This window comes from Balaenoptera borealis (assembly GCF_965194805.1).
Source record: "Balaenoptera borealis genome assembly, chromosome: 19".
Lineage (NCBI taxonomy): Eukaryota > Metazoa > Chordata > Mammalia > Artiodactyla > Balaenopteridae > Balaenoptera > Balaenoptera borealis.
The window spans coordinates 4,441,830-4,459,156 of record NC_138878.1 but is presented as its reverse complement, the minus strand read 5'-3'; the positions used below and the strand labels follow the sequence as shown (position 1 = coordinate 4,459,156).

General features: G+C 48.3%; 1 protein-coding gene and 1 long non-coding RNA gene across 2 annotated transcripts in view; one reads left to right on the top strand and one right to left on the bottom strand.

Annotated features, from left to right (window-relative positions):
- Positions 1 to 1,356: 1,356 nt before the first annotated feature.
- COTL1 (coactosin like F-actin binding protein 1) overlaps positions 1,357 to 17,327 on the bottom strand; it is a 43,799-nt gene continuing 27,828 nt past the window's right edge. The window contains exon 4 of the mRNA XM_082370260.1: positions 1,357 to 2,619. Coding sequence (XP_082226386.1) covers positions 2,509 to 2,619 — 111 coding nt within the window. The 3' untranslated portion in view covers positions 1,357 to 2,508. The remainder of the gene's footprint in view (positions 2,620 to 17,327) is intronic.
- LOC309617723 lies at positions 2,628 to 13,208 on the top strand. Its single transcript, XR_014238111.1, has 2 exons — positions 2,628 to 6,179; positions 6,498 to 13,208. It is a non-coding gene; the product is annotated as an uncharacterized lncRNA (long non-coding RNA).

The following is a 17,327-nucleotide window of genomic DNA, read 5'->3' as shown; positions in this document are numbered from 1 at the left end:
CAGGCACCCTCTGAAATCCCGGCCAAGGCCGGAGCCTCAGCTTTCAATTAAAGCCAAGCTCCTTGACACACAAACCCAGCTCCACCCTCTTTGTTCTTCCCCTGGGCAAACATCCCCACGGAGCCTTTGTCCCTCCACCCCTTTGCCTGCTTCCCTCCTCTCCTGCAGTCCTCAGGTGTCACCTCCTCAGGGAAGCCCTCCCTTGCCCCCAACCAGGCCCAGTCCCTTTGTGATTTACTCTCACAGAACCTGGCTCTTCTTCCCGAAGGGGTTTATCTACATGTGTAATTATCCCAAGTTCTCTGACCAGAGCTAAAAGCCCGTAGGCCAGGAAGCCAGAGACCTACTTTGGCTCCCTCTACTCTAGGTTTACGGAAAAACTGGGGCACCCAGAGCTCTCAAGACCTAGTGGCAGGCCGGATGGGATGAGGACTGAGCCCTGCTGGATACCCTCAAAATCCTCGCTGTTCCTTAAGGAGTTCACGGATGAGAGAAGTGAGGCCCAAGGAGGTTAGCTAACTTGCCCAAAGCCACACAGCTGTGAGCAGAGGGGCATGGCTGGGGCTGGGCCTTGGGCGACCTCCAGCCTTGCCCACATCTTGCAGGATTCCTTCCTGCTCTGATTTCGGTTTCTGCCCTCTCCCCGCACCCTCCCCTCCCCACTCCCGGCTCCTCCAAACCCGGTTGTGCATCTGAAACTCCTCTGGCCTGATTCTGCATTCCCACTGGGGCCGGCATGCTGGAAATCCCGTTTTGAAGCTCTAGGACAACCTCATAAAGGAAGTCACAGCCCAGCTGAGGAGGACGCTTTCTCCCAGCTTTTCCTGAACACACAGAGAGGAGGCTTCTGACCACACAAGACACATCACAATCCTGCCATCTCCTCTCTCTCTCCAATTCAGGGCCTCTCCACTCCCCTCAAGAGCTACAGCACCAGGGCCACTGGGAGACCCAGGTTCGAATCCCAGCTCTGCCACCTTCCAGCTGGGTGGCCTCAGGTGAATCACTGAGACTCTCTGAGCCTCAGTTTCCATAAAATGGGGATGCCAACAGCACCTATTTCTATCTTTTTTTTTTTTTTGCCACACTGTGAGGCTTGTGGGATCTTAGTTCCCCGACCAGGGATCGAACCTTGCTCCCTGCATTGGGAGCTCGGAGTCTTAACCATTGGATTGCCAGGGAAGTCCCCAACAGCACCTATTTCTTACGGTTATTGCGAAAAATTAAACAAGCTATGGAATAAGAATACGCCCAGCCCCAAATAGCTCCGTGAATGCCGATTAAATCTGAATACGACAACCGCATTCGTTTTTCCAGTAAAGTGAGAAGCTTTATAAGACCAATCAGACAGCCTCATTTTTTGAAAAACAAAAAACCCATTTATTTCTGTAAACCGTTTTGAGTGCGGATGCTATTCAAGACCCCAACACAGCACAGACTTCCCCCAACGAAATGAGCAAGGAAAAGAGAAAAAGAATGCTACCAAACGTGCTCACGAAGAACCAAGCCAATCTCATCTTTCTCTGAAAAAAAGAAAACCCTTTTGCCGGTGTGGTGCCACCAAGGATTAAAACCACAGACTTTCTGGTCCCGAGAGGGCGGGGCTCCTGCTGTACACGCTCTGTCCCCTGCTGTCCTTGCCGTCGGGCAGAGGACCGACTGGCCCTCAGTTCCCATCCCGCACCCCGGGCCTCTCTCCCTAATGTCCTCATCACATGGGGAGCCCGGGAAGTGAACCCTGAAACACTCCTCCTGTTGAATCTGGACTTAGACCTTTGTCCCCACTCCACGCCATCGTGAGATTTTTGATCAAGAGGGTGGGAACGGGCCACTTCAGACCGGTGGCAAAGCCAGGCAACTTTTAAGGCAAAATTTCTCTCTTCTCTTTCGGTCTGAGTCAGCCCTGCACGTCTCACCACGGAGCACCATCTCTGATGAGCCTGGAGCTTAGGCAACTTGGGATGGGGGGGTGGGGACTCTGGAGCGACTCTCGGGGGTGTGAGCCTGGCCAGCGGGACACATGTGTGCTTGTGGAGGGCGCCGTCGAGGGCACAGCTGCCTCCTCAGCGGGAAGCAGGCAGGCGCCGAGGAAAACCAGGATAGCAGCCGTGGCCCAGGCGCCACAAGCAACACGAGGTTGGTGGGTGAGGCCGGGCAGGCTGCTTGTGCGTCAGTGAAATACCAGGAAAGGGTCACCATGGGAGGCACCTCCGATCTGATGATGTGCGTGACCTCGGCATCAAAATGATTTTTCTTTAGAACAAGAAAGAGGGGGGGGAAAGAAAGAAAAAAAGAGAAAAGAAAGATGTTCCATGAGCTTCGTGGGCTAGGACATGGCAGGTGCACAAGGGAAGCGGGGAGGGGAGCTGGGTTTCGGACGGGGTGGTGGGCGCTGCCTCTCTTGGCGTCTCCTCTCCCTGGTGGGCTGGTGGGCTGGTAGCTGAGGCCGTGGTCCCCTCCCCCGGGGAGCAGGCAGATGACTTTGGCAAGGGGCGGGGTGCGCGGGGGTTACTCCGTCTGGGCGTCGTAATTGGCTCCCCCCGCCTTCTTGAGCTCGCTCTTGATGAAGTCGTCCTCCAGCTCTTTCCGATCACTGATCACAAACTCTTTGGCGAAATTCTGCCGGAACAAAACAGAACACAGAGTTCCCGTTAAAAAGGAGGGGACGGGATCTGAGCATTGCTCAGGCAACACATCAGGAAGTCTTGGCACCTAAAACACTAAGAAATGATCAAAATGAAAATCTGGTGGCAGGATGGTTTGGCAGGGGAAAAAAAACAAACCGAAAAAAAAAAAAAAAAACGTGACCAGAGATCAGGAAATGGGTGAAATCGAGATACTGTGCAGTTCCAAGACCACGGGGATGGGCCAAGGTCAGGTCTGGGTTCGGATTCTGGCTCTGTCGTTCTCCGGCTGTGTGGCCTTGGGCAAGTTCTTTCAACTCTCTGTGCCTCAGTTTCCTCATCTGTGAAAACCCATCTTCTCAGGAGAATAATAGAAGAGGAGATTGGAAAGGTAGGCAGGTCGGCTGGTAAATGTTTAATACCAGGCTCTCTCAAAAGAGGGGTGGTGGGGGGGTGATTTGTAGCTTTTACCCGTTTCCATGGTGTAAATATTCACGTGATATCTGATTACAAGCTATCAACAGGGGACCAGGACGTGGAGCTGGGAAGAGACACATGACTGGCTGTCACCAGCTGGTACAAGGTAGCTTCAAGTGCCCCTGTCATAGTGATGAAGGGCTTCTGGTCCCAGGCCTGAGTGATCAGCCCAGACACTGAATGCACTAAAGGATGTACTGGGCTCTCCAGCCATACTCAGTCACTTGAAGGCAAGGGGTTTGTTTCCATACATTCAAGAAAAACCATGCCGTGTGATGGGATTACAATGATGAGCAAATGGAGGCAGTCACTGTGCCCTCTTAGGGTACACATTTCAACCATAAAACCTCACAGGCCTGGCACACGTGAGGCTCTTATAAATGCCTGTGGCATGAATGAGTGACACAGGTGATCTGGCTTACAAGATAACCCTGAACCATGAAGAATCAAGAGTTATTTTAATACATGCATCATAAGACTTCCATAAACAAGGAAAATTTCAGGATGGTGACAGAGAAATTTACCAAAATATGAATAACAAGTCTGAAGGTCAGAAAATCATCCACATTAAAAAAGAGTCCACAGGGAAGTAATGTAAACAATTACCACTATTTACAAAGCACCTATGGGTACTGGACACTGCCACACATTAGCAAACTTAATTCTTAAAACCTTTAGTACGGTATTCCTAGATATCTACCCAAGAGAAATGAAAGCATATGTCCACACAAACACTTGTAAACACAAACATTCATGGCAACATTATTCATAACAACCAAAAAGCAGAAGCAACCCAAATGCCCATCAACACATGAATGGGTAAACAAAACATGGTCTATCCATACAATGGAATATTATTCAGTCATAAAAAGGAATGAGATACTGACACAGGTTACAACAGGGATGAACCTCAAAACCATTATGCTCAGTGAGAGAAGCCAGACATGAAAGACCACATATTGTATGATTCCATTTATATGAAATGTCCAGAAAAGGCAAATCCAGAGAGGCAGAAAGTAGAGTCATGGTTTCTAGGAGCTAGAGATTGCAACAGAAAATAATGGAAATGCGCTGAAATTGGATTGTGGTGATAGTTGCACAACTCTGTAAATTCACTTAAAAAAATCATTGAATTGTAGACTTAGGATGAGTTAATTTTGTGGTATGTAAATTATACCTCAATAAAGCTGTTTTTAAAAAAATCCTGTAAAATGATCAATATTACTTCCATCATGAAGATGAGAAAACAAAGGCTGGAGATTATGACACCTGCCCAAAGTCACACAGCTAGTAGGTACAGCTGACTCTAAAGCTGGACTTCTTAAAAGTGTCACCATCCCCTTTAGGAGTGATGAAAATATTTTGGAATTAGATAGAGGTGGTGTCTGCACAAATTTGTGAGGTACTAAATGCCACTGAGTTGTGTATTTTTAAATGGTGGTTAATTTTATGTTATGTGAATTTCACCTCAATTTTTAAAAAAACAAGAGAAAGGAAAAAAAGGAGAATGACTAAACCAGGAGCACTCTCAAGGTCAAGTTTTACAATATTAAGACGAAATGTTCGCCATGCCAAACCACCAAGAATACTAACAGGAAGGAGGAAATGGGAGGTTAATATTTATCAGGTAACTAATATGTACCAGGTGCAGGCTCACACATTTTCTCACTTAATCCTCCCTCAGTATATTAGCTTTTTTTTTTTAAAGATAAGATCCGCCGGCTGGGCTTGGAGAGATTGTGTAACTAGCCCAGATGACCAAACATCCTTCCAACCCTTTCTACTCCCAGCCGGCCGTGCTGTGCCGCTAAGCGCCTGTGTAAGTCATCAGCACACCATTGAACACAAGCAGAATGGCAGAGCCAGAAAGGGGAACCCAGAAGTAACGTGTTTCTCAACCTGAGCCCCAGCGGCAGGGGGAGGGGCAAAGAGCAGACCAGAAGGAGGAAGCCCACAGCTCAAGACGCCTATAGAAGGGAGTCCAAAGTTCCTCTGCCCTGTGGTAGCTATATATGGCAATCTAGAGAAACAAGAACACTCACGCTTGTGTCTGTTAGCCATTAGACAATTTAGATTAAGAAGAAGTTTGATAAGATCTCAGAAATCCACAATGAAAGTGCACATAGAGCACAATTCACCTTCAAACCACAGGTATATGGGAAATCGAATCATAGCCAGAAGGAGCAAACCAGGATAGCAGAACCCAGTGAAACATAACAATAAAAGTAAATGAACAAAATTACCTTAAAAAAATAGCTATGTCTCAAACTGCAAAAAAAGCAGCCCCAAACCCTATATACCTGAGAATCTGAGATGTTTAAAACCAAAAGATTTGCCAAAAAATGATTTGATTCTTTCAAACAAAAGTACAGAGAAAAGCAACCTCACCCATCCCCACTATAGGAACAAGCCCCTGCCCTCCAGAGGGCAGGCAGGAGGTGGCCGGCCACGTGGATGTGGTCCTAGCAGGCCTGGTGGGCCTCCTGCATCACAGGATGCTGGGGGTGCAGAGGCTTCAAAGGTGAGCCAATGCTTCCCCTCAGGGTGTGGACTCTGCAAAAAGTCCCGCAAAGGTCTGAGTCAGCCTCAACCCAACTCAAAATGACTGTACACTCCTCCACCTCCGTTCCCGCCAGGGTTCTCACAGAGCAGGCCTTCGACGTGGCAAGGGAGACGCCACCACCTCTGTGGAGTGGGCTTAAGTGTGAGTTTTCCAAAAGAGGCAGAAACAGAGCGAAAACAGCTCTGTGCACTGCCAGACTTTGATGTGGGAGCTAACGCCTGGGACCTGAGGGGCCTGCAAGGACTTGCCCGCGCTGAAAAGCACAAAGAACACATCTGCACAAAGCAGGGCCACCTCCCCGCCACGCTCACACCTCTGCTCTCAGCCACTGTTGCTGGCATCCTCCAGGCAACACCTCCTGGGGCAGAGGCAGGCCACACGAGGACTGCAAGATGAGGGGGGGCAAGTCCTCTCTCCAGAAAGGAGACTGACTGGCAGGGCCCAGAGCAATGTGAACACATAGGGAATTTTAAATTTTCTAGTAGCCACATTGAAAAAAAGTGAAAAAGAAACAGGTGAGGGGCTTCCCTGGTGGCGCAGTGGTTGAGAATCTGCCTGCCAATGCAGGGGACACGGGTTCGAGCCCTGGTCTGGGAGGATCCCACATGCCGCGGAGCAACTAGGCCCGTGAGCCACAACTACTGAGCCTGCGCTCTAGAGCCTGTGCTCCGCAACAAGAGAGCCTGCGATAGTGAGAGGCCCGCGCACCGCGATGAAGAGTGGCCCCTGCTTGCCGCAACTAGAGAAAGCCCTCGCACAGAAACGAAGACCCAACACAGCCAAAAATAAATAAATAAATAAATAATAAATAAATTAAAAAAAAAAAGAAACAGGTGACATTCATTCATGATCTAACTCTATATCCAAAATATCGCCATTGTAACAGGTAATCAACATACAAAACCATCAGTGAAATGTCTACATTTTGTGCTCCATACTAAATCTTGGAAAGCCAGTGTGTATTTTACTCATAGGCATGGCACATAGCAGTATGACAAGCCAGACTTCACGTGCTCTGAAGCCACACGCGGCTGGTGACAGCCCAGGTCTAGATAGAACAGGAAAGAACCTGAGAGAATAACGTGTTCAGTCAAGGAGAATCATTCACCATAAAATATTAGAGCCGATCTGAGTGGGGAGAGTGGGAGCCTTTGGGGGCGGAGCAGGGAGAGTGGGAAATGTTCCGTCTTGATCTGGGCAGTTCTTTCATGGGTACGTACAAAAATTCAAAATTTTAAAATTCAAAAATTTATCAAGCTGTATGTCTAAGATTCGTGCGTTTTCCCCTATGTACATTATACCTTGGTTAACAAAAAAAGGTGGGGGTGGGGCAGGGGACAAAGAGCCTTTGAAACCCTGACATTCACCCCCTGATTTGATAGAGAAGAAGTAAGAGACCCAGAGAGGGGAAACAATTCATCCCAGGGCACACAGCAGCCTTACCTCGGGGCCCTGGGGGCAGGCCCTCACTCCTGCGTACCCGGTAGGCTGCTCCAGACTGCCCGTCCCTCCCACGTAAGCATCCGTCATACCCTCAAGGCTACCAAAGCCACATGCCAGAGACTTCAAAGCAAAATATGTCAGTCTGTGGGCACTGTCACCTGTGGTTCTAGAAAGATCTTCATGTCTCGGAACTCGGTGTCCCTGGCTGATAGCCTCCAGACAGGGTCTCTCCCTTTTCTCCCAGTGCAGGACTTTTCAAAGGCAGAGGCCTCATCCAGCTAAATAGGACTCCAAGATGGTTTGGAAACACACCAATCAAGTTCGGGACACATTCTGTCCCTGTGACTTTTCTCAAGTGCATTTAAGTTCATGCTTCAAAGATATAAGATGGACATTGGTCTGCTTCCAAGGAGGGCAATTCTAGGGAAGGACTGGGGTTAGGAATTGGGGCTCTGTACATAGTCAAGAATCTATTTGCAAGGCTGGTTTAAAAAGTGTATAAATATTTTCCTATCCTTGGTTTTAAATCATTTCATTTTTAAATGGCTCCCAGTTGCCTGGGTTTAAACCCCAGCTTCAGTCCTAAAACGTGCTGGGAGTAGTTTGTGCCAAATACAAATAGGGACAGCTGTCCATACGCATCTCCAGCAGCCTGACCCTCCCCAGAAACTTACCCCCCATGAGCCTCAGTCTCCTCATCTGCAAGCAGGGACAATAAGAGGACCTACATCCTAGGGCTGGCTGTAAGAATCAGATGAGTGTGCAGTGGAAGTGCTCAAGAATGATTAGGTAATATTTTAAATGATCCTGGGTTACCTTTGTTCTCAAGATTGTTAGGGGAGTCTGAGCTATAAAGAAGTTTTCTGAAACACTCAGAGCAAATGCACAGGGAGTGGCTAGTTCCTCTTCTCTCACCCACACTGATTTCTCCATCCCCACTGTTTACTTTTTAATGAAGGGAAGTCTGGAGAATTCCTCGGAATAAGCAAGGTAGTGACACTGGCTCTCCTTGCCCTTGCAGAAAGAAGACGGCAAATCCAGCTGCTTGACCAAAAGCTGTGTGCGGGATTAGCCACAGGAGGACAGAGGAGAAGCCTGTTGGGGTAGAAGTGTGTCTGGTCTTCTACCTAGAACATTAGGACCATGGTGGGTTGCTACCCTATGCAGAGAATATGGGTGCTGGGAAGGTCTGGGAAGAAAAAATGAGTGGGAGTCTTTGACAGTTAAGTTTGTGATGCCAGCAATGCACATTTCTACAAGGCAGGGCCGGGGAGGAGAGGTGACCTTCGTTGTATCCAAAGACAATGAGAGCTAATGCAATTCGTTCTTCCAATAAACACATGTTTACTGAACACCTATTATATGCCAGACACTCTCCTAGGCCATGGGAAGTCAAAATCTGGTACTTACAGGTCTCTCTGAGAGTCTAAGAGCAGAGAAAGAGAACCAGGGGGCTCTAAAATGCCCCGAAGGAAGCCATCAATGGCTCTGGGCCCTGGTTTCCACCTCTGTGAAAGAAGAGGGCTTTCTTCTTTCACAGGTTCTAGAAGGCAGGTTCGGCCAGCCCTTTCCCCACCAGCCATCTGTGGATTTGCACCTGAGCCTCCAGAGTATGTGGGACAAAGTTCCACCTTGGACACAAGAATCCAAGGAGCAATGGGGAAAACTGACACAGAACTGTCAACTTTGGGATTAGAGCATGGCTTTCGAAAAGGAGGCCTTGTGCTAGTAAACTCTTGCCAAAAAAAGGGGGATGGAATCTCCCCTCTCACATGTGTGAGATGCGACAGGGGGTGGATGAGACACATGCTGGCCACAATATTGTATCTTTTCCCCCAAGTAGGCGAAGATTAATTATAAACCAAAGACCTTGGTGTGCTGAAGAAAAGCAGTTGGTCCCCAGCAGCCTGCATCTTGCTAGGAGAAAAGGCACCCTCCAAGGAACAGGGGCCTGATGAAAATGCACAGTATCAAACCTGCCAACCCCTCCTGGGTCCCCTACACCTTCTTTCCTACAACTATTCTACAGTGCCTCAGAGACCAAGGTTTTAAAAATCCTTCCAGCAAGGTGTAATTTACTCCAAAAGAACAGGTTCTTGTAATTGGCATGAGTCACCACAGACAAGGGAAAAACAAATAGATCAAAATGGTATGGTCCAGTGTTTGAGAGATTCGGGAACACAGGCACCTGCGTCACCACCGCAGGGTAGAAATGACACGACCCTATTTCACTAAGGAGAGGACAAAGGACAAGAGAGAGAAATGTGGTGGCATTTCGAGTGGACACAAGGTAATTGCCCAACACAGATGGATGGGGGAAAGCATGATGTCTTGTAGCATGCTGGGGTAGGTTTGGGTCCAAACCAAACAGGAGCAGCCGTCCATATGCCTTGAAGCCTGACCCCCGCAGGGCCACCCACCTCTTTAGCATTTGAGTGACTGCCGGGATTCTGACACCCCCTGCTTTCCTGACCATGGACATTTACAGAAGCCCTGACTCCATTCTGCCTGATTTCTGACTATGGCTCCATCTAGATCAGGGATGGTAAGAATGTGGGAAACAAACTCTGCTCTCTCCTCCAGTATCCATGGCAGACATCACAAATTCATCATGGCACTTTCCCCACTGAGTCCAGACTTAACCTCAAAATCCTTAACCCAGACCTCCAAATAGCCCCTGCTATCGATCACTTGACAAACAATATTAAATCCATGTTTCGGATTTCAATTTCTACCTGGTTGAAATTGTGCTTAGCATTTCTTGTTCCTCAGTGACACCCACTTTGGGGACTTTTTCCCAAAGGAATAATTCAACAGAATTTTAAAAAAATTACAACACACATACTCACAGATGTTCATTGTCAGTAAATACCAGACTGCTTCCACTTTTCAACAGAAGTTGGGTAAATAAGTAAGTAGTATTTACATTGAACACTTCATACATAGCAGACACTTATGATATACAGTATTTTACTTAATTTTTACAATTCCATGAGTTTAGATATTATCATCCCCAATTTTCAGAGGATGCTGAAACTCAAGGAAGTAAAGTAGCTGGCAAAAGGTTGCACACATGGTGAGTGGTGGGGCTGGGACCGAAACCCGTGTTTAACTCCACGCCAAGGTCTTTACCAGGAGAGTGAACACACACACACACACACACACACACACACACACACACACGTACATGTAATCACACATTCACTAACAGAATAGTATTCAGCCATTAAAATTATGAAAACTGAAAACATTTATGAAATGTTACATAAAAGGACACACTGTACCTCTGCTATGATTAATCACGTTTGTAATAACATGTACCACGTGGCCAGGGCTCCAGGGGAATTAGCAGAAATCGCTGTGTGGCAGATCATCATTTAGGTCCTTAATTTTGTCTGAACCATTTTTCAAAACCACACCACCCTGGGATAAACCACCAAGGGGGAGAAAACAGAGAGCCTGGAGCTTGCTCTGGGAGGGTCTTTCAAAGGGCAGGATGTCCAGGGACAAACTATGACAAGGACAAAGGTGGGGTTGGTCCATGCAAGGGAAGAGAACGAGGGAGGGAAAATCTGAAAAGACAAACGTAGAGAGTGTAGGCAGCCTTCAGCCCCAAAAAGCACCGTGGGGCGTGCATGCCACACATGGAGACCTGTCTGGACTCAGCGTTCGGGCTCCTTCAGTAAAGACCTGAACACACTCTAACCTGGCATCCCCAGAGCATGGAAACTGTCTGCTGTTGACAGTGTTGGGAATCACTGTGTAGACATCAGGAGGCCAGCTGGCGGGGGGCAACCAGGCAGGCACCACGCCAAGGCCAGCTGGCCGAGGGCTGGGACCCATCTGGGGTTTAGTGATGGGCACCCGGCCACAGCCCACTGGCAGAGCAGGCTTGTGAAAGCGGCTTCGATCTACATGCTGGGCTCAGGGTTTGGGCGTCTTCCTCTCCCAAGGGTTTTTAACCTCCTGGTAGCAGGAGCATAGAACCAGGTTCCCCACTGCCCTTCCCACCACTAAAGCGGTCTCTGAGTCCCACCAGCTGGCTTCTGTCTTGACACTCACCTTGGCTTGAGGACTCACCCTTCCCAGCCTCAGTTTCCTCATCTGTATATTGGGTGTATAATGGCACCTGCCCCTCCACACATGATCCCTGGCTCCACTGTTCACAGGCCGCTTGGGAGCTTTGTATGTATTTGTGTTAAATAAAGGACACAAGCATGGGAAAGCCCCCTTGCCTGAGCCCAGGCCCAAGTGAAACGCATCAGCACAAAAGGCCCTTTCTGGTTCTGAGAAGAATAAAGGGCCTTTCCACAAACCACGGGCTTGAAGAAGCATAAAACTCCCTGTAACAACAAACAGCTGAAACCCTTTAAAGATGGACGAAGCGCCAAAGCTGGCCCCCCGAGGACCAGGCAGCAACTAATGCTTTGCAAGGGGGAGCAGCAGCCCCGTAAATCTCATGACACAGAAGTGTGTGGGTTCTCCCGGCTGACCCAACCAGCTCTCACCTCTGCTTTTCACTGACACAAAGCAGAGCCTTTGGAAATTCCAATCCACCCCCAAATCCCTCCCTGAGTGTAAATGGCTTCCACAATTTAATTCAGCCCAAAGAGCAGTTACTGAACATTTACTAGCTTCTGTCCTAGGAATACACCAAGAATAAGACACAGACTAGAGCCTAAGTGAACGGATCCGTTTCTTCACTTTTTAGCACCTGTTTAGTACTTTTCTAGGTTTGAGAAATACAAATAAAACGGCCATGGTCCCTGCCCTTGAGAGTACTTTCTAGGGTCACTTAATTGTAATTCATGGAATTTGGGTCATAGTATCATACAAACAGATAAAGGAGCAATTAATTCTGATTGAGGCTGGTAGGAGAATGGGGTAAAGAATAAGGGTTTTGAAGGATGAATAGGAGTTCATCAGTCACTAAAAGGAGAAACCTTTTCACATCCTTTACTTTCCTTTAATCCTTCCAACAGCTCTATGAAATTTTATAGTCTCTTTTTCATAAGTGAGAACAGAGTCTAGAGATAAAGTTACTTGCCCGAGGTCCTAGGATGAAAAGTTGCTAGAGCTGGAATATCAACTTGGGTCTCACTCCCCTTAAGCCCATGGTCTCTACCATTTGACACAGCAGCATTTTTTAAAAAAAAAGAAACACTGTACAATGATGCTCAGTTTCCAGTTTAAAAAAAAAAAAAAAATGGTTCTACCATCAAGGAGCTTGAGAACCAGATCAGTACATTTAAAAATAAATGTAAGAGGTTTGTTTCCTGCAGAACTTCTCTCAGAGCCTTCTCAGAGTGCTAGAGGACTTTGGGAAACATGCAGTGGGGTGAAGTGACAGAGTCAGGGCCCCAGGGGCCAGTCTACAAGCACAGGGGACGTTGAGCAACTTCCCCAACTTCCCCGGGCCCCAGGCTCCTAATCTATAAAGTAGGGATAATGACAGAACTGTCCTTGTTGTGAAAAAGAAATCATTTTAATGTGTGGAAAGTTCTTGAAAGTGCCAGGCACGTGGTAGCAGCACAATAAAACTCTTGTTATTAATATTACTACCACACTGGTACACAAACATGACCCTCCTTGAGGAGAGTTAGGACATCTGGTCCTGGCCCTGGAGGTGGAGGGGGTCCAGAATGTAAGCCAGCCCTGCTCCTGGGGTGCAGAGGCCATCAGGATACACTACACTGATGATTCCATGCAGTCATTGACACGCCCGTCCTTCCCGCCTCTACTTCTCCTTGGAGGAAACACTCCCTGCCGTTCTTTTCCCAGTGCTGAAAGCTGAGATCTACCTCTGGTTACTTGGCTCCGTGGGGCTTCCCTGGTGGCGCAGTGGTTAAGAATCCGCCTGCCAATGCAGGGGACACGGGTTCAAGCCCTGGTCTGGGAAGATCCCACATGCTGCGGAGCAACTGGGCCCGTGAGCCACAACTACTGAGCCTGCGCGTCTGGAGCCTGTGCTCCGCAACAAGAGAGGCCGCGACAGTGAGAGACCCACGCACCGCGATGAAGAGTGGCCCCCACTTGCCGCAGTTAGAGGAAGCCCTCGCACAGAAACGAAGACCCAACACAGCCAAAAATAAATAAATAAATAGCGTTCCCTTTAAAAAAGAAAAAAAAAATACAAAATAGATAAAAGGACCGCGTGAATAAAGTGATTCCGCAAGGCCAGCACAATGTTTCATCGACCGAGTCTGCCCTAAAGCAAGACAGCCTGGCCCAGCGCGGGCAAGCCTCTAACGGGGGGTGACTGCATTGCCCCTGTCATCCCACAGAGGCGCCGGAACAATGGGACGGGTGTTGTGTTGCCGGCACCAGCCGGGCATTTCTGTGCAGCAGATGACGGCTGTGACGACGCAGCCGCGCGCCCTGGCCACTCAGCACATTCCCGGGGCCCGAGTCCGGCTGTCACCGTGGCCCAGCGCGGCACCCGCCACTGCCCGTGGCCTTGCTGGTGTTGCCTTGTTTTCCACCAGCCGCAGATGCAGCTCAGCATCTCAGCCCGGCTCTGAACACAGACTAAAGAGACCCAGAATCAAACCTCCTGATTTTCAACTCCTCTGGGCTCCAGCCCCAGGCCTGCCGCTTGTTAACCATGGGTTCGGGGCAAATCCTATCACTGCTCTGGGTTAGGGTTAAGGTTAGGGCTCCTGGGCTTCCCTGGTGGTGCAGTGGTTGAGAGTCTGCCTGCCAATGCAAGGGACACGGGTTCGAGCCCTGGTCCGGGAAGATCCCACATGCCGCGGAGCAACTGGGCCCGTGAGCCACAACTGCTGAGCCTGCGCGTCTGGAGCCTGTGCTCCGCAACAAGAGAGGCCGCGATAGTGAGAGGCCCGCGCACCGTGATGAAGAGTGGCCCCCGCTTGCCGCAACTAGAGAAAGCCCTCGCACAGAAACGAAGACCCAACACAGCCATAAATAAAAAATAAAAAATAAAATAAAATAAAAAGGTTAGGGTTCTCCTTGCTGATGCACCTATGCGCAGGCCCCAGGCTGGAACCTGAAGGAGTGTGGATTGTTTGAAGTCAGCACCAGCAAGGGTGGGTGAGGCTCAGGACCTTTCTGTGTTGCTGATGGATGTGACTTTGATCCAAGCCATCTGCAAGACAATCAGGCAGGATGGCTCAACAATAAGATTCATGCCTTGTGTCCCGGGCTCTCGGCACGTGGACCTATCGGCTCCCAGGGAAACGCTCCACAACCTAGAAAGCTGTGCATCGTGGTGGTGTCTAAACAGGACAGCGGGGAGTCATAACAGCCGCACTTCCAGGCCTCTATCAGAGATAGTTCTAAGCGCTTTCCATATAGTTGCTCATTTAATCCTCACAACAACCGCAAGAGGCAGACACTATACCAGCTCAGTTTTAGCCATCAGGGGAGTGAAGCCCAGAGGAAAGCAACTTGCCCAAGGCCATACAGTAAATGGCGGGGTTGAAATCTGAACTCACCCCATCTGACTCAAACGGCTATACCCCAGACCACTGCACTACACTGTCTCTTTGTCTGACAAAGTGAAGTATGGTTCATTTAAATGTAATACGCTGTCATAAACCAACTACCCCATAAAAAATGAAACAATTTCAGAATAAATCAAAACAGAATACGACACAGCAGGTCAAGTCATCCAACTCATTTTTAAATGGGGAAACTGAGGCCCAGGAAGGGAGAGAGACTTGCCCACAGGCAGGCAGGTGGCGTAAAGATCCACTCTTCTTGATTTCAATGTCTCTACATTAATTTACACTGTCTACATCTCATACAAAGCATAAGGATGTGGGTATATTATTTTTATTATTACAAAAACCAAGGGTTATGAGTAATCTTAAACTAAAACTCAATCCATTTATTCTTCACATGGAAACTGTGGTAAAAGGCAGCTAGGGATGTGAGCCTGTCCCCAAGACACGGAATCCAGACTGGCCCATCTGGAGACCCCTTAGAGAACATCTGTTCTGAGTCCCCATTAAGCAGAGAGGACAACTGACACACCAGAATCAGCATGATTTTAGTGACTGTCAGAAAATACCATTATGCCAGTAAAATCGACCCCTTTGTAACATTAATGGCTGTATTTGCAACTGCAGTATAAATGTGAGGTCTTGTAATAGCTTCGGGTAATAAACCTTTTTAAATGCAGAGGTGGAAAATGCGAAAGGTAATGGTCAAAATATCACATTGCACCTGCAGTTCAAGATAGAGTCCCTGCCCCCCACCCCCACCCTGCCACCGGAGGGCACGTCTGTGCTTTTCATCTACCAGCATCCCTTTCTTTTAACAATCGGAGCTGCCAATCATGGGACCCCCACTTGCCTGGCCCACAGGATGTGCCAACTGGATCATTTTAAGGGAATGATTGACACTGAGGGAGGGGGGCTCTCTCTTCCCCTGGGATCAAGACGGAGAAGAACCACCATGCCTGGACCATTTCTCCTGCTGCACAGAGGGCACCTGAGGCCAAATCCAGAGGAAAGAGAGAAGAGAAATGAAAGGAAGATACTGCTTCAGCCCTGGTCCAGCCACACCTAAAGCTGGCAACCCCTGCCCTTCCCAGTTCAGAGAGCCAAGCAATTCCCCTTTTTGCTGCAATGTATTTGAGTTTGCCAACAAATCAATTATAACCAATATTCCCAATTGAAGTTACAAAAATCATATTTCCCCAAATCACCCTCTTAACCCACTGAGCCAAACTGAGAAAAGTTCTAGATATATAAAGAACTCTGCAGACTGCTAATAGGTTCAGGGTTTCCTTTGGGGGTGATAAAAAAGTTCTGGAACTTTCGGACGATGGTGATGATCGCCCAACACTGCAAATGTACTTCACGCCAGTGAACCGTACATCAAAAGGGCTAACATTTCATGTCACTGTATTTCACCACAATCTTAAAAATGGAAAGAAAACAGGAGCATTGCAAGAGTCAAAAGACTGCCCCCACTGGACGCATCCCAGCAAACATCTCCCTGTGTGCCCTGTTCTCCTGGCTGGCCAACCAGAGGGCTAAGTGTGGAGGGCAGAGTGCAGCAGGAGACCTTCGGACTTGGACATGCATTCTTCTGCATTTTCCATTCTGTCGCCATAAAGGAGACCCTTGAAAGCTGGTTAACCATTAAAACCCCCAACTGTCCTGAAGAAAAATAACCCGTGGGGTTGAGTAGGTGGCCATCCGAAGCATGGGTGCCGGTGCTGGAGAGGGTACCAGCCGCAGTGTTCACTGGTAATGCTGATTAGGATAGGAAGTAAATGATACGTACTGAACACTTACTATGTCCCAGGCACAGTGCTAACCCGCTAGGAGGGAATCTGACAGCCTATACGTTTTTTTTTGTTTTTTGTTTTTTGTTTTTAATAAATTTATTTATTTATTTTTGGCTGTGTTGGGTCTTCGCCTCTGTGCGAGGGCTTTCTCTAGTTGCGGCGAGCGGGGGCCACTCTTCATCGCGGTGCGCGGGCCTCTCACTATCGCGGCCTCTCTTGTTGCGGAGCACAGGCTCCAGACGCGCAGGCTCAGTAGTTGTGGCTCACGGGCCTAGTTGCTCCGTGGCATGTGGGATCTTCCCAGACCAGGGCTCGAACCCGCGTCCCCTGCATTAGCAGGCAGATTCTCCCTGCGCCACCAGGGAAGCCCAGCCTAAACGTTTTTAAAGCGATCCTCACCCCTGTGATGATCTGGAACCCCCGTCTCCTAAAAGTATATCCTAAAGAAACGATCCAGTGGATGACAGAAAGGAGTTGCATGTATTAAAATGCTGGTTAGGACATTATTTCTAACAATAAAAACTGGAAGCAACTCAAGAGGTCAACACCAGGGGGATTTTCAGTACCTCACAGGGTGCTTGTGAAATGGGACGCTCAGCCGCCAGAAAAACCTTCATTACAAAGACTCTGTGGCCACATAATTTATGTAATTATGTTATGTTAGAAAAAAAAAAAAAAAAGAAGAAGAAGAAGCTGATTAGGGAGTGATTCACAGGCCGTGACCGCAGCAATGCGAAGAGGTGGGTGAGCTCCCCCGCAGATCTCGTAGCGAAGATGGAAAAATAAACTGTAAGAATGGAATGATAGGAAAATTTTTTCCTATTGTTATTTTTTAAATAAAAGTTTTATTTGGGGATAGTTGGGGATTTACAGAAAAGTGGCAAGAGACAATACCAAGAGTTCCCATGTACCCCACCGGCCATTTTGACAATTGTTAAACATCTTATGTTACCGTGGT